Here is a 24,893-nt window from a genome sequence, read left to right as displayed (position 1 = left end):
CACCAGGCAGCATCAGTGGGGTGAGGCAGAATTCTTCATCTGCAGTGTTTTTAATTTTACTTGCATTTTCACAGCAAATGCTCCAAGCTGCACACACCGGCTAAACAGCATCTCCCAGGACCTACTGTGATGATTTTTTAAGTTGTGGCACCGATGAGTTTGGTAAGGTGGGGGAGGAGTGTTGGGTTGAGGAACAAGCCAGCCGTTATCCAATGCAATAGATCTTGGACATCCAATGACTCTTCCTTTGATGTGTACAACTTGGAGAATGGTAGTATAGGGAGAAATGAATGAAGCACATGCAGAAACTAAATTATTGATGTATTTAAATGTCAAAGCCCCTGAATCAGAGGGGAAAGAAACAAACATCATTAAACAAACAAGGATAATAATTCCTCATTTTCACGTTTTTGTTTGGCAAGGGTTACAGAACTAAAAATAATCAGTGACTTGACACAATGTAATTGTGTGAGACATCAAACTCCCTCCCCTCTCTGGTACCTGACCAATACCAGGAAGTTGTGAACAAGAGCCAGTGCACACAGGCTTAGCCAATCATACTGTTTTATGAAATCATACAGAAAAGGCAGACAAATATTACTATCTACTAACCTTACACTACAGAATTGGCATTACTTCAATTTAATACTCTCTGTAGTATTGCAGTTATTGAATCTAGCACTCCCATGTCTGATCCCATGATTAGCACAGGTCCATTCAATGGCCCAGCATTTGCGCTCTACTCTACTCTTCTCCAGAACTGGCAAGCTGACCAGCACTATGGGAACTATTTACAAAGCTTGCAGCCATTCTTGTTTATGTTGGTTTGACAGTCCATATCTGCATCAGAGGGAAGTTGATTGTGGACATTTCCAGTCAGCTTCATCTGAGCTACACTCAACAACCACGATCTCCAAATTCACAGCATGGAACATAATTGTAGCCAATTGTCTTAGTCCTTTGGAAATCGAGACATCAGTCACTAAAACTAACCAGGTCATGTTTGAAATTGGAAATGAAATAAAGACTAACCAATGTAGTTATGGCAAGCCCAACATGTAGAAATTGGAGCAGGAAACATGAATTGAGTTCATATCTATAATAGGAAGCTGTGTACAAAAGGAAACGGTTTCAACACAGGATACGTTCTTGGAACAGTGGCTCTGCATAGAAAAAGTCAATGTACACAGTGGAAGTCTGGATCTTCCACTGTCGCTGTTACTCAGAGACGTAATTTTATATAATAATACAGATACTGTATTAACCCTCGTCTCTTCAGGATATCAACAACTTGGGAGTGGAAAACCAAATGTAAAAAGACAGATCAACTTTGCGAGGCGTACTCAAGTTCAACATCACATCTCCGAAAGTAAATAATGGTTAGTCAACAAGGAAAGCAACTTATGCAATTTGGAGGGGCTTATAGTTGGAAAGCTAAAGTATGTAGAAATTATTTTGTATAACTAGAATGACTGTTTCAAATCTCAATACAGAATCTGATTTTGGATTCTATTTACATTTTAAACTACAGATGACAGATCATTTTGCTTATCCAAATTACCAGAGAAACCTCATTAACTCATAGTTTGAAAGGAAACTATTTATTCCACTATGGACCCAAACACAATAGAAGTCAAACGTGCAGTGTGGTGGATTATCAGCTGCTTTATGATGATCCCAGCCATTCCTTGTGCTGTATCAAAGCACCAAGGCAGTGCACCCACTACCATTATGCCAATAAACAAGCAGCCTTACCTGCACTAGTTACATCCCAATAGAAAATATGATACCACTGCTGGACTGGGAATGGTGAACAATTCTGTTCCAGAATTGTTTTTTATTTCCCCAGGAACACTACAGGCCAAGAAGAGACTCAACTAAGAATTGAGATTACCTAGACAGTTGTAATAAATGTAACATTGTTTAAAGACTGGATCCTCAGAGATTAGCTGATGGAGAACAGGACTAGGGCACTTTGTAAAGAGAAACGGTCGACACATGGAGTGGAACAGTATTATTTGCATTCTCATATACTCAAAACCTTTGTAGTTTACTGCAATCACACTCATCATCTGACAGTGTATCCTGTGCCTGAAAGGCTAGAAAAAGGAAACCTTACTCACAAGTGGTCCCTAATTCTCAGGTGAAAGAAATGGGAGGTAGAGAAAGAAGTTAGAACACTGGTTTCAAGATGTCACTTCCAAAGCAAAGGACTGAAACTTACAATGAAAAGTGTGACAAATGTACAGAGATAAACACCTTTTCCATTACAATACTTCTGGGATTTCGGATCCATCCGTCCCAATAATACAGATTCGCTTCCACGGCAACATCTTAAGGAGTTATGCTGTACTTCACTTAAGAAATTTAATTATGCCAGTTTAATCTCCTTCTCACTAGGTGATAAAAATGTCCAAATCCATACATTGCTAGCCATGTATGGCCCTTGAAGTGCATGATTCAATGGTATAAGTCTACAATTACTGTTTCAGTAAAGTCACTGCTGTAACTACAGACAGGTCATAAATTGAGAATTCAACAGTTGTCAGAAATTGATTTGCAGTGTCCCTGATTGTAGAAGTCAGTTTTTGCAGCGATACACAGGTTTACCAGTGGAACACTTGCTACACAGTGCTAGTACCACACTGTAAAGTGCAAAAACAAACCCATTAACACAGCACCAGTCTTTGATGATTTTGTTCTTTGCTGACAGCATCATTCTCCGTACAGTTTACTACAGGAATTGCTGCTTTCAAAGAAAGTTGAGTGCATGGATGCAGTTGGCTCTGGTGTCAATGGAAAGGAGGGCGAGTCTTTGTTGTGTACAGAGTGGAGCCAAGTGCTTTATACCCCCTTCAAGTCTGTTCTGCATCTGCACCAGAGGTTTCTCTTAACCAGCAGCGTCTTCAGTGATATATAGACAGTCACACAGGGGGAACCTGTCAACCAGAGCAGAGGTTAATATTTTCTTTGTGTCATAGAATCACAGAATATTACAGCACAGAAACAGGCCCTGCAGATCATCTTGTCCATGTCAGTTATCTTATCCAATCTCATTGATTTGTACCTGGTGCATAGTCCTCCATACCCCTCTCAACCATGTACTTATCCAAACTTGCTTTAAAGCTTTGAGTACTAATGAAGAGTCTTGGCCCGAAACACTGTTTTATTCCTATCCATAGATGCTGGCTGACCTGCTGAGCTCCTTAGCAAATTGTGTATTTCTCTAATGTTTCACCGTACTCTTTCCTGTAAGTAAGCAATTAGAACTTCGCATTATACTCAAAATTTAGTCTCACCAATGTATTATAGAAACAACCTCATGCAGATGCAGAGGAGGTAGGGAAATTGGAAGAATAAGATGATTTCCTCCTGTTATACAAAGATTCCAACCGGATGCTTCTGTGTATTGACATTGGTCAGATCCAGTTGGAGCAACTGTATCTAATTCTGAACCACCTTTGGCAGACAAGAACAAGTTCGGCTCAAGGGGAGAATCGTTGAATCAACAAATAGTCTTAGCAGCAGCATCTATGGGAGGAAAGGAATTGTCGATGGTTCGGGTCAAAGCCCTGCATCAGTGCTCACAATGGAAGGTGAGATGACCAAAATTCAAAATTCAATGTAAATGATCAAAATGTATATATGTCACAACATACCACCACAAAATTCATTTTCTTATGGGCATTCACAGTAAAACAAAGAAACGCAATGGAATCAATGAAAAACTACACACAAAGGTAGTAGTTCAAAGGTCAGAGCAGGAAGGCTGTGAGTGAACGGCTGATATATCAGAGCAAAGGGAGTTTTGTTACTACTCGGGGTAAAAGAAAGGCAAAACTGCGCAGGCGCGTGACGTCAGCCCGTAGAGCGTGAACGGTTTAACAAGAAAACCACCCTATCGAGTGGGCAGCAGAGTGCTAGGGCTTTGGCTCAACGGGCTTAAGTGGTAATGGGGTGAGGTGAGGTAGGTTTAGCTGTGTTATTTGCGGAAAGGAGGAAGTATGTTGTGAGGCCAGCTTTCTGTGCTCGGTGTAAAATGTGGGAAGTCCTGGAGTCTCCCACCTCCTGGACGGCCATATCTGCACCCAGTGTGTTGAGAGGCAGCTCCTGAGAGACCGAATTAGGGAACTGCAGATACAGCTCAATGACATTTGCTTGGTCAGGGAGAGCAAGGAGGTGATAGAATGGTAGGCAAATAGTCACACCGGGGCCACGGGAGACAGACAAGTGGGTCACAGACAGGAGGGGGAAGGGGAAGAGTGAAGTACTAGAGAGTACCCCTGTGGCTGTACCCCTTGATAATAAGTCCTCCTGTTTGAGTACTATTAAGGGGGGGGGGGGGGAAGAGAGAAGACAGCCTACCTGGGGGAAGCGGCAGTGGTTGTGCCTCTAGCACAGAGTCTGGACCTGTGGCTCAGAAGGGTAGTGATAGGGGACTCTATAGTTAGGGGGTCAGACAAGCGATTCTGTGGATGCAGGAAAGAAACACGGATGGTAATTTGCCTCCCAGGTTTCAGGGTCCAGGATGTTTCAGATTACGTCCAAGATATCCTGCGGTGGGAGGGAGAACAGCCAGAGGTTGTGGTACATATTGGTACCAATGACATAGGTAGGAAAAGGGAAGAGGTCCTGAAAAAAGGCTACAGGGTGTTAGGAAGTTGAGAAGCAGGACCGCAAAGGTAGTAATCTCGGGATTACTGCCTGTGCCACAAGACAGTGAGAATAGGAATAGAATGAGGTGGAGGATAAATGCGTGGCTGAAGGATTGGAGCATGGGGCAGGAATTCATATTTCTGGACCACTGGGACCTCTTTTGGGGCAGGTGTGACCTGTACAAAAAGGACGGGTTGCACTTGAATCTCAGGGGGACCAATATCCTGGTGGGGAGGTTTGCTAAGGCTACTGGGGAGTTTAAACTAGAATTGTTTGTGGGGGGGCGGGGGGGGAACCAAACTGAAGTATCTGGGGTAGACGAGGTTGGCTCACAAACAGGTACTATTCTGTGTAGGTACGTTCCAATGAGACAGGAAAGTTATAGTAGGGTACAGGAATCGTGGTGTACAAACGCTGTAATAAATCTAGTCAAGAACAGAAGAAGACCTTACAAAAGATTCAGAGAGCCAGGTAATGTTAGAGGTCAAGAAGATTATAAGGCTACCAGGAAGGAGCTTAAGAAGCAAATTAGGAGAGCATTTGATAAGGTACCTCATGCAAGGCTTATTGAGAAAGTAAGGGAACATGGGATCCAAGGGGACATTGCTTTGTGGATCCAGAACTGGCTTGCCCACAGAAGGCATATTCTGCATGGAGGTCGGTCACCAGTGGTGTGCCTCAGGGATCTGTTCTGGGACCCTTACTCTTCGTGATTTTCATAAATGACTTGGATGAGAAAGTGGAGGGATGGGTTAGTAAGTTTGCTGATGACACAAATGTTGGAGGTGTTGTGGATTGTGTGGAGGGCTGTCAGAGGTTACAGCGGGACATTGATAGGATGCAAAACTGGGCTGAGAAATGGCAGATAGAGTTCAACCCAGATAAGTGTGAAGTGGTTCATTTTGGTAGGTCAAATATGATGGCAGAATATAGTATTAATGGTAAGACTGTTGGCAGTGTGGAGGATCAGAGGGATCTTGGGGTCCTTGTCCATAGGACACTCAAAGCAGCTGCGCAGGTTGACTCTGTGGTTAAGACGGTGTACGGTGTACTGGCCTTCATCAATCGTGGAATTGAATTTAGGAGCTGAGAGGTAATGTTGCAGCTATATAGGACTCTGGTCAAACCACACTTGGGAGTACTGTGCAAACACAAGGAAATCTGCAGATGCTGGGAATTCAAACAACACACACAAAATGCTGGTGGAACACAGCAGGCCAGGCAGCATCTATAAGAAGAAGCACTGTCGACGTTTCGGGCCGAGACCCTTCGTCAGGACTAACTGAAAGGAAAGATAGTAAGAGATTTGAAAGTAGTGGGGGGAGGGGGAAATGCAAAATGATGGGAGGAGACTGGAGGGGGTGGGATGAAGCTAAGAGCTGGAAAAGTGATTGGCAAAAGTGATACAGAGCTAGAGAAGAGAAAGGGTCATGGGATGGGAGGTCTCGGGAGAAAGAAAGGGGGAGGGGGAGCATCAGAGGGAGATGGAGAACAGGTAGAGTGATGGGCAGAGAGAGAAAGAGAAAAAGAAACAAATAACTAAATATGTCAGGGATGGGGTAAGAAGGGGAGGAGGGGCATTAACGGAAGTTAGAGAAGTCAATGTTCATGCCATCAGGTTGGAGGCTACCCAGCCGGTATATAAGGTGTTGTTCCTCCAACCTGAGTGTGGATTCATTTGACAGTAGAGGAGGCCATGGATAGACATATCAGAATGGGAATGGGACGTGGAATTAAAATGTGTGGCCACTGGGAGATCCTGCTTTTTCTGGCGGACCAAGCATAGGTGTTCAGCGAAACGATCTCGCAGTCTGCATCGGGTCTCATCAATATATAAAAGGCCACACCAGGAGCACCGGATGCAGTATACCACACCAGCCGACTCACAGGTGAAGTGTTGCCTCACCTGGAAGGACTGTCTGGGGCCCTGAAATGGTGGTGAGGGAGGAAGTGTAAGGGCAGATGTAGCACTGGTTCCGCTTACAAGGATAAGTGCCTGGAGGGAGATCGGTGGGAAAGGATGGGGGGGACGAGTGGACAAGGGAGTCGCGTAGGGATGAACATTAACTTCTCTAACTTCCGTTAATGCCCCTCCTCCCCTTCTTACCCCATCCCTGACATATTTAGTTGTTTGTTTCTTTTTTTCTCTTTCTCTCTCTCTCTCTCTGCCCATCACTCTACCTGTTCTCCATCTCCCTCTGGTACTCCCCCCTCCCCCTTTCTTTCTCCCGAGACCTCCCGTCCCATGTTCCTTTCCCTTCTCCAGCTCTGTATCACTTTCGCCAATCACCTTTCCAGCTTTTAGCATCACCCCACCCCCTCCAGTCTTCTCCTATCATTTTGCATTTCCCCCTCCCCCCACTACTTTCGAATCTCTTACTATCTTTCCTTTCAGTTAGTCCTGACGAAGGGTCTCGGCCCGAAATGTCGACAGTGCTTCTCCTTATAGATGCTGTCTAGCCTGCTGTGTTCCACCAGCATTTTGTGTGTCTTGTTTGGGAGTACTGTGCTCAGTGCTGGTTGCCTCACTACAGGAAGAATGTGGAAGCTATAGAAAGGGTGCAGAGGAAATTTATAAGGTTGTTGCCTGGATTGGGGAACATGCCTTTTGAGAATAGGTTGAGTGAACGGGAGTGACGGAGGATGAGTAGAGGTGTATAAGATGATGAGAGGCATTGATCATGTGGACAGTCAGAGGCTTTTTCCCAGGGCTGAAATGGTTACCACAAGAGGCCACAGGTTTAAGGTGCTGGGGAGTAGGTACAAAGGAGATGTCAGGGTTAACTTTTTTTTACTCAGAGTGGTGAGTGCGTGGAATGGGCTGCCGGCAGCGGTGGTGGAAGTGGATACGATAGGGTCTTTTAAGAGACTTTTAGATAGGTACATGGAGCTTAGTAAAATAGGGGTCTATGGGTAACCTTGTAATTTCTAAGGTAGGGACATGTTCGGCACAACTTTGTGGGCTGAAGGGCCTGCATCGTGCTGTAGGTTTTCTGTGTTTCTGTGAATGAGGCAGTAAATTAGATTATACATTGGCTTCAGGGAGAAGCCAGAGAATGGTAGAAGATGGTTGCCTCTCTGACTGGAGGCCTGTGAATACTGATGTACCGCAGTGATCGGTGCTGAATCCTTTGTTGTTTGTCATCTATATCAATGATCTGAATATTTGCTGAAGGATGAGCAAATTTGTGGATGACACCAAGATTTGGGGTGTAGTCGACAGTGAGGAAGGCCATCATGGCTTGTATCAATTGGAAAAGTGGGCTGAAAAATGGCAGATGGAATTTAACAGACAAATGTGAGGTTTTGCACTTCAGTGGGACAAACCAGGGTAGGTCTTACACAGTGAACAGTAGAGCAATGAGGAGCATGATAGAACCAAGGGTTCTGGGAATACAGATCCATAGTTCATTGTAAGTAGCATCATAAGTAAATAGGGTCATAAAGAAAGCTTTTGGCATATCGGCCTTCATCAATCAACGTACTGAGTACAGAAGATGGGCTGTTATGTTCAAGTTGTATAAGACAATGGTGAGGCCTAATTTGGAGTATTGTGTGCAGTTTTGGTCACCTACCTACAGAAAAAAATGTAAACAAAGTTGAAAGAGTACAGAGAAAACTTACAATGATGTTGCTGGGTCTGGAGGATCTAATTTATAAGGAAAGATTGAATAGGTTTGGACTGTATTCTTTAGAATTCAGAAGACTGATTGGGGATTTGATAGAGGTGTACAAAATTATGAGGGGTATAGATGGGGAAAATGCAAACAGGCTTTTTGCACTGAGGTTGTGTGTGCACACAGATCATTGGTTAAGAGGAACACAAGGTGTAACTTCTTCACAGAGTATCGTGAGTGAGTGGAATGAGCTACCAACACAAATGGTTCATGCGAGTTAGATTTCAACATTGAAGTTTGGATGGGTACATGGATGGTAGGGGTATGGAGGGCCCTGTTGCAGGTCAATGGGAGTAGGCAGTTTAAATAGTTTTGGCATGGGCTAGAGGGACTAAATAGTTTGTTTCTGTGGTGTTCTTCTCCAAGACTCAAAAACTAACAATGAACCAATGCGCAAATGAAGATAAGCTGTGCAAATACAATAATAATAAACAAATAAGTAAATAAACAATACTGAGAACATGAATTGCAGAGGCTTTGAGTACAGGTCCATAGGTTGTAGAATCAGTTCAGTGCTGAATTGAGTGAAGCTATCCCCTCAGGTTCACGAGCCTGTCTTTTGAGGGGTACCGCTCCAGAACCTGCTGGCATGGGACAGAAGGCTTTTGTATCTCCCCCTTGATGGCAGCAATGAGAAGAGAGCATGGCCTGGATGGTGGAGATCCTTAATGATGGATGCTGCTTCCCCACCAGTCGACGTTTTGGGTAGAAACACTCCATCAGGGCTCAGGAGAAGAGTGGTGTGATGGGAGTCTGAGGTGGTAGACTGAGGGGTGTAAAATGACAGGCAAGTTGTGCCCTGTAGGGAAAAGGAGGGCTTGAGCAAGTAAATGAAAAACTGCGTTGGACAAAGAAAAAGGAGTGGAAAGTGTTAGGGTTAGAGACAGCAGGTGGAGTGGAATAAGCTGGAACACAAAAGGAAGTAGTGCTGGATTCTGATCAGTGAAGCAAGTTATAAAAGGAACCAATCGGGCAGCTGGAACCAGTACCGGATAGGGGAGCAGGGAGGGTGTGGCCAGCCTCTACAAACTGGATACACAACAGAGACTGCTGATGTTGCAAATCTGGAACAACACAAAATGCTGGAAGAACTCAGCGAGTCAAGTAGCATCTGTGCATAGGAATAAACAGTTGACGCACAAACACGAAAAATCTGCAGATACTGGAAATCCAAAGCAACACACACAAGATGCTGGAGGAACTCAGCATTTCACAATGCATCAGTGATATTAAACATGATTCTGATCTTTACCTTTCAGTCCATCAGCCTCCACACCAAATCGATCATCTTTTGTAACTTCTGCCAGCTCCAAGATTCTACTAGCAGACATATGTTCCCTTCCCTCTCACCACTCTCCCTTCACAACTCCCTGACTTGCTCCTCTGTTCCCACCAATCATTCTCTCCTATGACACTTTGCTATGAAACACCAGAAGATTTAACACCTGTCTTCTTCTTCTTGTTTTACGGCGGTTGGCACTCAGCTTAATAGTGCATTACTGCCACCTTCTTTAACACCTGTCACTTCACTCCCTTGATGCAATCTTGGGACCCACACAGTCCTTCTGTCTGAAGCAACAACTCATTTACTCCAATCTGTTGTACTGTATTTGGTATTCACATATGATCACTACATTGGAGAAGCCAAACACACATGTTCAATCTGCAGGAACTTCCAGTTATCTGTCTGCAACGTACAAAGACTCTAAAACTCAGTATTATTTATTACTTATTTATCTATTACTATTTTCTTTTTCTTTTTGATTTTGCACCTTGGTTGTTTGCCCGTCTTTGTGTGTAGTTTTTCATTGAGTCTATTGTGTTACTTTGTACTTATTGTGAATGCCCACAAGAAAATGAATCGCCGAGCATATAGTGACATATATGTACTTAAAATAATAAACTTATTTTGAACTTTGTCACTGTAATTCTACATCCAATTATGGCTTTTCTGTCTGTGGCTTCATGGACCAAGCTTGTGGAAGAACAGCTCATCTTCTCTCTGTAGGTTGGACTCAATATCAAGTCTCAATATCTTTAGATAACTTGTTCTTTATTTATGCCTAAAACCAAAATGGCCAATTCTGACTGTCAACAACTTGGCTCACTTTTTCTTTGCGGCAGCAGTACAGAACAGAACATAAAAACTATGAAATATAACGAGAAGAGGGCATGTTCAGGTGATGGGGGTCCTTAATAATTGATGCCTCCCTCTTAAGGCATTGCCTTTTGAAGATGTTCTCAATACTGGTGAGGCTTAAGTGCCCAAGATGGACCTGGCCAAGTTTGCAACTTTCTGCAGCTGTTTCCAATCTAGTTCATACCAGACAGTGATGCAAACAGTCAAATGACACTGACTGTTAGATATACAAGGAATCAAGGATATGGGGTTTAGCACAGGAAAGTAACAATGAGATAAAAGATCATGCATCATCGTATGGAATGGCAGAGCTAGCACGGGGTACTGACTGTATTCCTTCTTCTCTGATCATCTTATAGTTGTACTGAAGGAACTATAATCTGATTAGATAGCACCTCTGAATGACCTGATACTCACCACAGGACCCCAGTCGCATTGCCCACTTGTTACCACCAACTCCAACAGACAGCCACAATCAAGACAAGTGCACAGATGCTGGCACCGGTAGCACCAATCACTGTTCCCAAAGGTATCCTGTGAACTGTAAAACATACCAACATTGTTTACCAGTGTACTCATCACCCACACCTTACAGGAAATACACAACCTATCAACTTTAACATGTATACCTGTTTCAGAAAGACTGATGTTTTAATGTTTCAAATACATGATCTTTCATTTGAACTAGCAACTTCTCTGAAGAGGAGACACAAGAGTTTGTGTAAGAGAATATCCCTGTTAGGCAAAGATCTTCTAACAGCAGATCAAGCCGGGTTCAGGCCAGGCTGCTCTTGCTGCAGTCAAGTCCTGAACTGAACCCAGTATATTGAGGATGGCGACAAATTACAGGGGCAGTATTCATTGACTTAGCAGCAGCACACAACACTGTGAATCACAGAGGCCTTCTACTGAAATTATCTAAAATGTTAAAGAACGAAACCACAGTCAAACTAGAAAATCACAGATTTTACATAGAAATGAATGAAATTAAGAGTAGGTGGCATTCACAAAAGAACGGACTACCACAGGGATCAGTCCTGGCACCTCTACTATTTAATGTTTACACAAACGACCAACCAACCTTTCCTATCACACGAAGGTTTATTTATGCAGATGACATATGCATAGCAACACAAGCTAACTCCTTCCAAGAAGATGAAGTATGACTTACAGCAGTCCTCAAAGCAATGAAGCAGTATTATGAAAAATGGTCTCTGAACCCAAATCCATCAAAAAACTCAAGTGTGTGTATTCCACCAGCGGAATCGAGAAGCAGCTCAGAAACTCAAGATCTTCTGGTGTGGGAAGGAGCTTGAACACCATCCAACTCCACTTTACCTGGGCATGACACTGGATAGGACGCTCTCATTTGCCACCCACATCCAAAAACTCTGAGGGAAAGCTGGCTTTCGCAATTCTCTTGAAAAAATTGCAAGCACAAAAGGGGGAGCTAATGCTCACACACTTAGATCAACTGCCCTAGCACTCTGCTATGCACCTGCAGAATACTGTGCACCTGTGTGGGGCAGATCAGCCCATGCAAAGAAAATAGACCCATTGCTTAACAAAGCCTGCCGAATAATCATGGGCACACTGCACCCCACACCCACTAACATCATTTACAGACTTGCAGGCATTGCTCCCCCAGAGATCCAAAGACACACTACAACAATAATTGAAAAAGCTAAACAGAACTCAGATCCACAGCACCCACTACGTCATCATATGCCAGTTTCCGACCACCTAAAATTGAGGAAAAGTTTTGCTACAGTGGAGGAACTACCGCATGGAACATCCCCCCAAACATACAGGATTGACCTCTGGCAACAAACAGAAGCCAGAACCCCAACAAACAATACAGTGCAAGACCCACAGAAATGTTGCCAGATGGGGCACTGCTTGACGGACGGAAGTGGTGCACTCTCAACAGAGCGAGAGCGGGAGTTTGTAGGACGGGAGACAATATGGTGAAATGGGGTTTAAAAACCAGCGAATCCTGTGAGTGTGGCTTAAGGGTGCAGAACATTAAACACGTTCTGCGCAAATGTCCACTCTCACCTGATTTAGCTGACACTGACCTGCTCAAAATCAACCAAACAACACCAGAGTGGCTGGCTGTCTGGTGTGACAAGCTATGAATGAACCTTGTTTTCTGCATTTATTACTCATAAAATGTGGTCTGACCTTCATCTAAGTCACATTAATAGACAAACACAATCTGCCTGAGCTAATAACACACAAACAATTGTACATTTCATGTCTTTATTGAACACATTGTTTAACCATTCAAAATCCAGGCTGGAAGTAGTATCTGAACCCTTGTATTTAATGACTGGTAGAATCCCCTTTAGCAGCATAACCTAAAAGTATTCTACAATATTTTATTTATCTATAATAACCCTGTAGCTGTTGATCAGATTCGCACAACTATGAGGAGGAATTTTGGACCATTCCTCCATACAAAACTGTTTCAGTTCATCAGTATTTCTGGGATATCAGCAGCCATCTTCAAGTCACACCACAGCATCTCAATTGGGTTAAGATCTGGCCTCTGACTAGACCATTCCAAAACACAAATTTTCTTCTTTTTAAAGCATTCTGTTGTTTATTTACTCTTGTGATTGGGATAATTGCCTTGTTGCATCATCCAACTTGTATTATGCTTCAGATGACAGACCGCTATCTTGACATTCTCCTGTAAAATGTATTGATACAATTTTGAGTTCATTGTTCCCGCAAGCTGTCTATACCCTGAGACAGTGAAGAAGCCCCAAACTATGATACCCCTTCTACTATGCTTCATAGTTGGGATGAGGTTTTCCTCCAAACGTAGCAGTGTGCATTTCTGCCAAAAATTTCATCTGTCCACAGAACATTGTCCCAGAAGTATTTTGTACATCCAGGTGGTCTTTTGCAAACTTGAGACGCGCAGCAATGTTGTTTTTAGAAAGCAGTGGTTTCCTCTGTAGAGCCTTTCTCTGAACGCCATTCTTGCTCAATGTCTTTCTTATAGTGAACAGATTTATCAAGTTCTAAAGATTTCTGCAGGCCTTTTGCTGTTTCCCTTGGGTTCTTTTTCAACTTCTTCACCATTGCACAGTGCTCTTGATGCAGGTCCACTCCTAGGGAGAGTAGCAACAGTACTAAATTTCCTTCATGTGTAGACAATTTCTCTTACTGTGGACTGATGGACACACAGGTCTTTAGAAATACTTCTGTAGCCTTTTCCAGCTTCATGATAGATAGATAGATAGATACTTTATTCATCCCCATGGGGAAATTCAACTTTTTTCCAATGTCCCATACACTTGTTGTAGCAAAACTAATTACATACAATACTTAACTCAGTAAAAAATATGATATGCATCTAAATCACTATCTCAAAAAGCATTAATAATAGCTTTTAAAAAGTTCTTAAGTCCTGGCGGTAGAATTGTAAAGCCTAATAGCATTGGGGAGTATTGACCTCTTCATCCTGTCTGAGGAGCATTGCATCGATAGTAACCTGTCGCTGAAACTGCTTCTCTGTCTCTGGATGGTGCTATGTAGAGGATGTTCAGAGTTATCCATAATTGACCGTAGCCTACACAGCGCCCTTCGCTCAGCTACCGATGTTAAACTCTCCAGTACTTTGCCCACGACAGAGCCCGCCTTCCTTACCAGCTTATTAAGACGTGAGGCATCCCTCTTCTTAATGCTTCCTCCCCAACACGCCACCACAAAGAAGAGGGCGCTCTCCACAACTGACCTATAGAACATCTTCAGCATCTCACTACAGACATTGAATGACGCCAACCTTCTTAGGAAGTACAGTCGACTATGTGCCTTCCTGCACAAGGCATCTGTGTTGGCAGTCCAGTCTAGCTTCTCGTCTAACTGTACTCCCAGATACTTGTAGGTCTTAACCTGCTCCACACATTCTCCATTAATGATCACTGGCTCCATATGAGGCCTAGATCTCCTAAAGTCCACCACCATCTCCTTGGTCTTGGTGATATTGAGACGCAGGTAGTTTGAGTTGCACCATATCACAAAGTCCTGTATCAGTTTCCTATACTCCTCCTCCTGTCCATTCCTGACACACCCCACTATGGCCGTGTCATCAGCGAACTTCTGCACGTGGCAGGACTCCGAGTTATATTGGAAGTCTGATGTGTACAGGGTGAACAGGACCGGAGAGAGTACGGTTCCCTGCGGCGCCCGTGCTGCTGACCACCGTGTCAGACCTACAGTCTCCCAACCGCACATACTGAGGTCTATCTGTCAAGTAGTCCACTATCCAATCCACCATGTGAGAGTCTACTCCCATCTCCGTTAGTTTGTGCCTTAAGATCTTGGGCTGGATGGTGTTAAAGGCACTAGAGAAGTCAAGGAATGTAATCCTCACAGCACAACTGACCCCCTCTAGGTGAGAGAGTGATTTGTGCAGCAAATACGTGATAGCATCCTCCACTCCCACCTTCTCCTTATACGCAAACTGAAGAGGATCCTGGGCGTGCCTGGTTTGTGGCCTCAGATTCTGTATTATCAGCCGCTCCATGGTCTTCATCACGTGCGACGTCAAGGCAACAGGTCTGAAGTCATTCAACTCCTTTGGTTGTGGTTTCTTCGGTACCGGGACAATACAGGATGTTTTCCACTGTCTGGGTACTCTTCTCTGCTCCAGGCTCATGTTGAAAATGCGCTGTAGTGGTTCTCCCAGCTCAGTCGCACAGGCCCTCAGTAATCGTGGGGAAACTCCATCCGGTCCAGCCGCCTTGCTGGTACAGATCTTCCTCAGTTGACCTTCCACCTGTGCAGCCGTAATCCTGGGCGTGGGCAAGGTCTCCTGTGAGTGGCTATTTTCCTGTGAGGGAAGTAAGCCTGGTGTGGATTTCTGCGGTGAGGATGAGATTGAGCTGTCGAACCTGTTGAAGAAGTTGTTCAGCTGGTTCGCTTTCTCCACATCTCCACTTATGTTCGCCCCCCGCTTTGCACCACATCCGGTGATGATCTTCATCCCATCCCACACCTCCTTCATGCTTTTTTTCTGCAGCTTTTGTTCTAGCTTCCTCCTATACTGTACCTCTACAATTCTTATTCTAAGGTAATCTGAAAGTTGTTTTGATCAGGGCATGGTGCCCATAAACAGATCTTTCTTGAGAAGAGCAGGCTCTGTCAATAACCTGACTTTGTAGCAGGGCACCTCTACAACACACACCTCCAATCTCATATCATTGATTGGAACATCTGATTCCAAATAGCTTTTTCAGAAGACATTACTCCAGAGATTCACATACATTTTTGAACCTGGACTGTGATTGTTTAAATGGTTTACTCAGTATTGTTTGTGTGTTATTAGTTCAGTGAGATTGAATTTGTCTATTATTATGACTTAGATGAAGGTCAGACCACATTTTAAGTTATTAATGCAGAAAACCAAGTAACTGCAAAGGGTTCACAAACTTTTTCTTGCAATTGTACATAAAATGATGCCCAAACCAGAGTTGAAACAGAAATACAGAATCCTATCAACATAGGCCCGATTCGATGTGCTCAGACACAGGCCAGTGCAATTGATATTCCGCTCAATTGCGGTGTCGGTGCGGGCAGCGGAGCGGGAGTAAGGAGTGCTCGAGGTCGACAGATGACTGGAGATCGGAGGATCAGCCGTTGTAGGTAGGCCGAGACCGTCAGACCTACCTGGACAGTACCTGAGGAGAAAGGTAAAACTGTGCAGGCACGGGTGACGTCAGCGGCGAGCGCAGGGTTTAAAAAGAGGCCCACTTTTAGGAGCGGGCAGCAGTGTGCGTGGGAGCAGAGTGCTGGGCTTTGGCTCAGCGGGCTTCGGCGCAAGGGGACTTCAGTGAGAGGAAATCAGTGAGCCTGAGTACATGCTTGCTGAGGTAAAAAGGTAAGGTCGGTAGGTGCTTTTTTCATTTATTCTGACTAATCTGGGATCAGATAATGAGGGAGACAGTTAGAGCGGTGGTGTGCTCCGTATGCAGTATGTGGGAGGTCAGAGTCAACACAGTTGTCCCTGATGACCACACCTGCAAAAGGTGCATCCAGCTGCAGCTCCTATCAGACCGAGTTAGGGAATTGGAGCAGGAGCTGGATGAACTATGGATCAGTCGGGAGGCAGAGGCAGAGATAGATAAGAGATATCGGGAGGTAGTCACACTGAAAAGTCAGGAGGTAGACAAATGGGTGACAGTCAAGAGAGGCAGGGGGAGCAGACAGAGAGAGCAGAGCACCCCTGTGGCAGTTCCCATCAACAATAAGTATACCGTTTTGGATACTGTTGGTGGGGATGACCAGGAACAAGTTGCAGTGGTCCTGTCTCTGGCACTGAGGTTGGACCCTCGACTAGGAAGGGGAGGAGGGAAGAGAAGAGAGCGGTAGTGATAGGGGATTCTATAGTCAGGGGGGCGGATAGGAGATTTTGAGGGGAAGATCGAGAGTCTCGGATGGTATGTTGCTTCCCTGGTGCCGGGGTCCGAGACATCTCAGATCGGGTGCAGGTTATTCTCGAGAGGGAGGGCAAGAATCCAGATGTTGTGGTCCTTGTAGGGACCAACAACGTGGGTAGGATGAGTGAGGGGGTCCTGCGTCGGGAGTTCAGGGAGTTAGGTGTGAAGCTGAAGAGCAGGACCTCCAGGGTAACAATCTCAGGATTGCTACCTGTGCTACGTGCGAGTGAGGCAAGGAACAGAAAAATTATACAGATTAATACGTGGCTGAGAGGATGGTGCAGGAGGGAGGGCTTCAGGTTTTTAGATAATTGGGCTTTGTTCCAGGGAAGGTGGGATCTGTTCCGAAGGGACGGTTTACACCTGAACTGGAGCGGTACTAACATTCTTGCAGGGAAGTTTGCTAGTGCTTCTTGGGGGGTGGGGGGTTAAACTAAATTTGCAGGTGGCGGGGATCCAGAATGTGACAGAGGATAGCGACATGAAGAATAAAGGACAGGTGGGGACTACACGGTTCCGGAATATTAATTGTGTAGTAGAGAAAGGTGAGGCAGAACACGTGATAAGGAGGACACATGCACAGAGGGATGGTCTGAAGGAACATGGAGTTAAATGTGCAGAAAAAATAAGTAAATTTAGGAAGGACAACAAAATTCTAGGGGCGTATAGCCCGATGGGAGTTCGGGGAGCTGGGTTAAGCACAATAGGCAGAGATTCAAACAGATAGAGGAGAAATGGGCTAAAAATTCTATATCCGAATGCACGAAGTGTCAGAAATAAGGCGGATGAGCTTGAAGCTCAGGTGCGAATGGGTAACTAAGATGTTGTTGGGATAATGGAGACATGGCTGCAGGGAGATCAGACCTGGGAAATGAATGTACAAGGGTATACGTGCTATCGTAGGGACAGAAATGTGGGCAGGGGGGTGGGGTGGCCCTGTTGGTGAGGAATGAGATTCAGTCCTTTGCAAGGGGGGACATAGGACCAGGAGAAGTGGAGTCTGTGTGGATAGATCTGAGGAACAGTAAAGGCAAAAGGACCCTAATGGGTGTTGTCTACAGGCCACCAAACAGTAGCATGGATATTGGGTGCAAGTTGAATAGGGAGTTAACATTAGCATGTGGCAAAGGTAATGTTGCAGTAGTTATAGGGGATTTCAACATGCAGGTGAACTGGGAGAATCAGGCTGGTGCTGGACCCCAGGATAGGGAGTTTGTAGAGTGCCTAAGGGATGCATTCTTGGAACAGCTTGTATGAGAGCCGACCAGGGACAAGGCTATTCTGGATTTAGTGTTATGTAATGAACAGGATTTGATAAGCGATCTTGCAGTAAAGGAGCCATTAGGAGGTAGTGATCATAATATGATAAGTTTTTATCTGCAATTTGAGAAGGATAAGGGCAGCTCGGAGGTGTCAGTGTTGCACTTGAACAGAGGAAACTATGGAGCCATGAGGGAGGAGCTGGCCAAAGTTAACTGGACGGATAGCCCAGCAGAAAAGACAGTGGAACAGCAATAGCAGGTATTCTTGGGAATAATGCACAAGGTGCAAAATCAGTTCATCCCCCAGAGAAGGAAGGATTCAAAGGGGGGAAAGGGGCCACAGTGGTTGACAAAGTCAGAGATTGCATAGCATTAAAAAAAAAGGAAGTGTGACAGAGCCAAGGTGAGTGGGAGGACAGATGATTGGGAAATTTTTAAGGAACAACAGAACTTAACTAAAAAGGCAATACGGGGAGAAAAAATGAGGTACAAGCGCAAGCTAGCCAGGAATATAAAGGAGGATAGCAAAAGCTTTTTTAGGTATGTGAAGAGAAAGAAGATAGTTAAGAACAATGTTGGGCCCTTGAAGAATGAATTGGGTGAAATTGTTATGGGAAACAGAGAAATGGCAGAAGAATTTAATGAGTACTTTAGATCTGTCTTCACTAAGGAAGACACAAGCAATCTCCCAGATGTATGGATGGGCCAAGGATATAGGGTAACAGAGGAAATGAAACAGATTGACATTAGGAAGGAAACGGTGATGAGAAGACTGATGGGACTGAAGGCTGCCAAATCCCCAGGTCCAGATGGACTGCATCCTAGGGTACTAAAGGAGGTGGCCCTGGAAATTGCGGATGCTTTGGTAATCATTTTCCAATGTTCCTTAGATTCAGGATCAGTTCCTGAAGATTGGAGAACGGCTAATGTTATCCCACTTTTTAAGAAAGGAGGGAGGGAGAAAACAGAGAACTATTGACCTGTCAGCCTAACATCAGTAGTGGGGAAGATGCTAGAGTCCATTATTAAAGATGAAATACTGGCATATCTAGATAGCAGTGATAGGATTGGGCCGTGCCAGCATGGATTTACCAAGGGTAAATCATGCTTGACTAATCTATTGGAGTTTTTCGAGGATGTAACCAGGAAGTTAGACAAGGGAGATCCAGTGGATGTAGTGTACCTCGATTTTCATAAGGCATTTGATGAGGTCCCACATAGGAGACTGGTGGGTAAAATCAAAGCTCATGGCATTGGGGGGAAGACATTGCCATGGATAGAAAACTGGTTGGCAAATAGAAAGCAAAGGGTAGCGGTGAATGGGTGTTTCTCGGAATGGCAGGCGGTGACTAGTGGGGTGCCACAGAGCTCGGTATTGGGACCACAGCTGTTTACGATTTACGTCAACGATTTAGATGAAGGCATTGAGGATAACATCAGCAAGTTTGCTGATGATACTAAGCTGGGTGGCAGTGTGACATGTGATGAGGATGTTAGGAGAATTCAGGGTGACTTGGATGGGCTGGGTGAGTGGGCAGATACTTGGCAGATGACATTTAATGTGAATAAGTGTGAGGTTATCCACTTTGGGAGTAAGAACAGGAAGGCAGATTATTATCTGAACGGTGTAAAGTTAGGTAAGGGAGAAATACAAAGAGATCTAGGAGTCCTTGTTCATCGGTCACTGAAGGTGAATGAGCAAGTGCAGCAGGCAGTGAAGAAGGCTAATGGAATGTTGGCCTTTATTACAAAGGGAATTGAGTACAAGAGTAAGGAAATCCTCTTGCATTTGTACAGGGCCCTGGTGAGACTACACCTGGAGTATTGTGTACAGTTTTGGTCTCCAGGGTTAAGGAAGGACATCCTGGTTGTAGAGGGTGCAGCGTAGATTCACAAGGTTAATTCCTGGGATGTCAGGACTGTCTTACGCGGAGAGGTTAGAGGGACTGGGCTTGTACACGCTGGAATTAAGGAGATTGAGAGGGGATCTGATTGCAACATATAAGATTATTAATGGACTGGACAAGATAGAGGCAGGAAATATGTTCCAGATGCTGGGGGAGTCCAGTACCAGAGGGCATGGTTTGAGAATAAGGTCATTTAGGACAGAGTTAAGGAAAAACTTCTTCTCCCAGAGAGTTGTGGGGGTCTGGAATGCACTGCCTCGGAAGGCAGTGGAGGCCAATTCTCTGGATGCTTTCAAGAAGGAGCTAGATAGGTATCTTATGGATAGGGGAATCAAGGGATATGGGGACAAGGCAGGAACCGGGTATTGATAGATGATCAGCCATGATCTCAAAACGACGGTGCAGGCTTGAAGGGCCGAATAGTCTACTTCTACACCTATTGTCAACACACCACAAACGGAACACAGCAGAACATACTCACTCAAGGAGAAAGTTGTTGATAATCCTTCATCCAATTGCTGGTCCCACATTGTGCATGTGTAGTTGCTGGTGGGCCAGTTCATCAGCTCTAGCGTGCTCTTCACACAGACACTGCCACCTTTGCAGTTAAAATGCTCTGTGTGCGAGTGCCTGGTCAGATTCTTGCCTAGTCCATTTTCCCAGGTGACGCTGGGAGCTGGGTACCACCCGGAAGACTCGCAGACCAGCACCAACAGTCCCAGGCCGTCACCAGACGAATGAATGACTGGCTGTGTGCCGAGAGCTGCAAGGCAAAAAGTAAACAGTTTGAACCAAGCCAACAGGACAGAAGAAATCTTACCTCATTGGATCTCCTTGCAACACTGCCAATATTGTCCATCGAGATCAGCTCGTGAATCACCGACCAATTTTAAACTTGTAGAGAGGAGAAGGGATGGAAAATAATGGAACAGGTCTTGTTGAGGATGATTGGGATTGGAAACTATCGAATAATTAAAGGCCTAGATAGAGTGGATGTGGAGAGCAGCTCTTATAGTGAGAAGGGGGAGGGGGTATAGTACCAAGACTGCACAGCCTCAGAATACAAGGATATCACTTCAGAACAGAGATGAGGAGTAATTTCCTTAGCCAGAGGGTGGTGAATCTCTGGAATTTATTGCCACCGATGGCTGTGGAGGACAAGTCAAAACAGAAGTTGATAGATTCTTAATTAGTCAGGAAGTAAAAATAATGGGGGAAAAGGCAAAAGAATGGGGAATTAAAAAAATCAGCCATGATGGAATGGAAGAAACAGATGATGGACCAAATCGCCTGTTTCTGTTCCAGTCTTATAGTCTATGATCTTGTGAATAGAACTTGTAAACAGAGGCATTGGGTAAAATTACTCAATGATTACAACTTAATCTAATTCTGCGTTCTGATTTTCAGGAAGGTGGGTGTGGGGCTGGGTCAAAGCTTTGGAGGAAGCTGCAGAAGACAGTTACTGTTTGAAGGTGTTATTCACCTTGCAGCATAAAAAGACAAGATTTAATTGGGGCATTCAAAATTATGTGATGTTTCAAATGAGTAGAACAATAGGAACACATCTGGTGAGCTTGAATGTGTTTCCTAAAGGGGCCATAGAAACAGGTTCTCCAAGGACTTGAAATAGGGAATTGGATAAAATCTTGATGAGGAAAGAACTGATAAATGTAAGGGAGTGGATTATTATGGAGTGGGACCAGAGTGCTGATGGTCAATCGGTCAGGGCACAATAGGACAAAGGGGGGGGGGGGCCCTACTCTGCTCTATTGTTTTAACTGATGATTACATAAAGAAATATATTAGTTCAAATTGAATGTTCTTCAGCAGGTCATTTCTTTCTTGGCTCTGATAAAGGACATCACACGTCAGGGATTTTCTGGTCAGGTTAAATTCCAAGAGATGTTAAAGCACGGCAGCCTGAAGCAGCAGGTCGAAGGCTAAACCAAGAGACGGGCCCCGCTGGATCTTCCGTTGTCGCCCCTGGCAAAAGAATCTTGTTATGTATTCAGACTTCTGCTCCTTGCTCAATCCTGCTCTTGTCGCTCTCCCAGCCTCCTGTGTACATCGTTCGGGATATCAGCCTTGGCTGGGACTAGCTCCATGCCCCAGAGCCAGTGCAGGACGGAAGCTGGCACAGAAAACAAACTCAGTACCCTTGCACTCCACAATATACAACCACTTTCAATTCATTCAAATCATTGATTCGTCACACAATAACAATTGAAAGGGATGCCAAATTTTTCAGCTACATCTTGGGTACTGCTATCATTTGTGCACTCAGCTGGTATGCATTGTCCAAGGGGAAAATTGTCAAGAAGCAGTACCTGTTACCCTTCCCCCAATTCCATCACCTGTAAGCAACCCAGTTACTCCATCCTCCACTGGAATGTGCAGCGACACTTGTGGGCTGCACCCAGATGTGTTGGTTGTTAACACAAATACAACACTTAACTGTATGTTTCAAAGTACACATGATAAATAAATGAATCTTTTTTTAGTCATGATTTACAAATTTTGTATGAGCAGACTTTCATCACCCAAACTGCATTACACAGGGCTTGCCTGTACTGGTTTGTTCAACAGGATTCTATACCAAACTTTTCTCTGACAAGGTTCTGTCTGCAGAAACTCTAAAATACTCCCTGTGGCTGGTGGAGCTCGGTTGGGGTGGTGGGGGTTAGGGGTTATTACAGACAATACTATTCTGCTGACAAGGATACAATGATGAGGCTGTATAGGCATTAATCAGAGTGCACTTGGAGTACTGCCAAATGTTTATGGCTCCATATGCAAGGAGGGTATGCTGGCACTGGAGAGGGTTCAGAGGAGGTTCATGAGAATGATCCAGAAATGAAAAGATTAACATACGAGAATATGATTGCTTTTGGGCCTGTAGTTACCGGAGTTTCAAAGAATGAGAGGGGGATCTCACTGAAGCCTATTGAATATTCAAAAGCCTAGATGGAGTGGGATGTTTCCTGTAGTGGGGGGGCAGGGGTCTAGGACCAGTGAGCACAGCCTCAGACCAGAGGGACATCTCTTTCGAACAGAGATGAGGAGGCATTTAGAAACATAGAAAATAGGTGCAGGAGTAGGCCATTCGGTCCTTTGAGCCTGCACCGCCATTCAGTATGATCATGGCTGATCATCCAACTCAGAACCCTGTACCTGCTTTCTCTCCATACCCCCGATCCCTTTAGCCACAAGGCCCATATCTAACTTCCTCTTACATATAGCCAATGAACCGGCCTCAACTGTTTCCTGTGGCAGAGAATTCCACAGATTCACCACTCTCTGTGTGAAGAAGTTTTTCCACATCTCGGTCCTAAAAGGCTTCCCCTTTATCCTTAAACTGTGACCCCTCGTTCTGGACTTCCCCAACATCGGAAACAATCTTCCTGCATCTAGCCTGTCTAATCCCTTTAGAATTTTATATGTTTCAATAAGATCCCCCCTCAATCTTCTAAATTCCAGTGAGTATAAGCCTAGTCGATCCAGTCTTTCTTCATATGAAAGTCCTGCCATCCCAGGAATCAATCTGGTGAACCTTCTCTGTACTCCCTCTATGGCAAGAACGTCTTTCCTCAAATTAGGGGACCAAAACTGCACACAATATTTTAGGTGTGGTCTCACCAAGGCCTTGTACAACTGCAGTAGAACCTCCCTGCTCCTGTACTCAAATTCTTTTGCTATGAATGCCAACATACCATTTGCCTTTTTCACCGCCTGCTGTACCTGCATGCCCACCTTCAATGACTGGCATACAATGACACCCAGGTCTCGTTGCATCTCCCCTTTTTCTAATTGGCCACCGTTCAGATAATAATGTTTTCCTGTTCTTGCAACCAAAGTGGATAACCTCACATTTATCCACATTAAACTGCATCTGCCATGAATTTGCCCACTCACCTAACCTATCCAAGTCACCCTGCATCCTCCTTCACAGCGAACACCGCCGCCCAGCTTCGTGTCATCCGCAAACTTGGAGATGCTGCATTTAATTCCCTTGCCTAAATCATTTATATTGTAAACAACTGGGGTCCCAGCACTGAGCCTTGCGGTACCCCACTAGTCACTGCCTGCCATTCTGAAAAGGTCCTGTTTACTCCCACTCTTTACTTCCTGTCTGCCAACCAATTCTCTATCCACATCAATACCATATCCCCAATACTATATGCTTTAAGTTTGCACACTAATCTCCTGTGTGGGACCTTGTCAAAAGCCTTTTGAAAATCTAAATATACCACATCCACTGGCTCTCCCCTACCCACTCTACTAGTTACATCTTCAAAAAATTCTATAAGATTTGTCAGACATGATTTTCCTTTCACAAATCCATGCTTTGTCCGATGATTTCACCTCTTTCCAAATGTGCTGTTATCACATCTTTGATAACCGACTCTAGCATTTTCCCCACCACCGATGTCAGACTAACCGGTCTATAATTCCCCGGTTTCGCTCTCCCTCCTTTTTTAAAAAGTGGGGTTACATTAGCCACCCTCCAATCCTCAGGAACTAATCCAGAATCTAAGCTATATTTACTTAGCTATTGGGTGGTGAATCTCATTGCCACAGATTGCTCCAGAGGCCAAGTCACTGAGCATATTTAAAGCGGAGGTTAAACGGTTTGTGATTAGTCAGGATGTCAAAAGTTATGAGAGAAGGTAGGAGTACGGGGTTGCGCCATAATGGAACAGCAGAGCAGCTTCAATAGACCAAACGGCCTAATTCTGCTCCTATTTTCTTTGGCCTAACGCTCACTGAGGACCACAGCACATCTCATCTCCACACTACTT

At 44.6% G+C, this 24,893-nt stretch overlaps 1 protein-coding gene across 5 annotated transcripts in view; it reads right to left on the bottom strand.

Moving 5' to 3' along the window:
• Positions 1–308: 308 nt before the first annotated feature.
• LOC140730224 (butyrophilin subfamily 1 member A1-like) overlaps positions 309–24,893 on the bottom strand; it is an 89,823-nt gene continuing 65,238 nt past the window's right edge. For 4 of the 5 annotated variants that reach the window (XM_073050391.1, XM_073050389.1, XM_073050390.1 and 1 more), the window contains 3 exons: positions 20,576–20,857; positions 10,891–11,014; positions 309–2,939 (listed from right to left, as the gene is read on the bottom strand). In XM_073050391.1, coding sequence (XP_072906492.1) covers positions 10,920–11,014; positions 20,576–20,857 — 377 coding nt within the window. In that variant the 3' untranslated portion in view covers positions 309–2,939; positions 10,891–10,919. Of the gene's footprint in view, positions 2,940–10,890; positions 11,015–20,575; positions 22,226–24,893 lie in introns of those variants that run through there. The other variant, XM_073050393.1, reaches the window with a different exon arrangement.

Source organism: Hemitrygon akajei, chromosome 7 (assembly GCF_048418815.1).
Source record: "Hemitrygon akajei chromosome 7, sHemAka1.3, whole genome shotgun sequence".
Classification (NCBI taxonomy): domain Eukaryota; kingdom Metazoa; phylum Chordata; class Chondrichthyes; order Myliobatiformes; family Dasyatidae; genus Hemitrygon; species Hemitrygon akajei.
The sequence above is the reverse complement of the archived record's forward strand: the minus strand, read 5'-3'. Positions and strand labels throughout refer to the sequence as shown.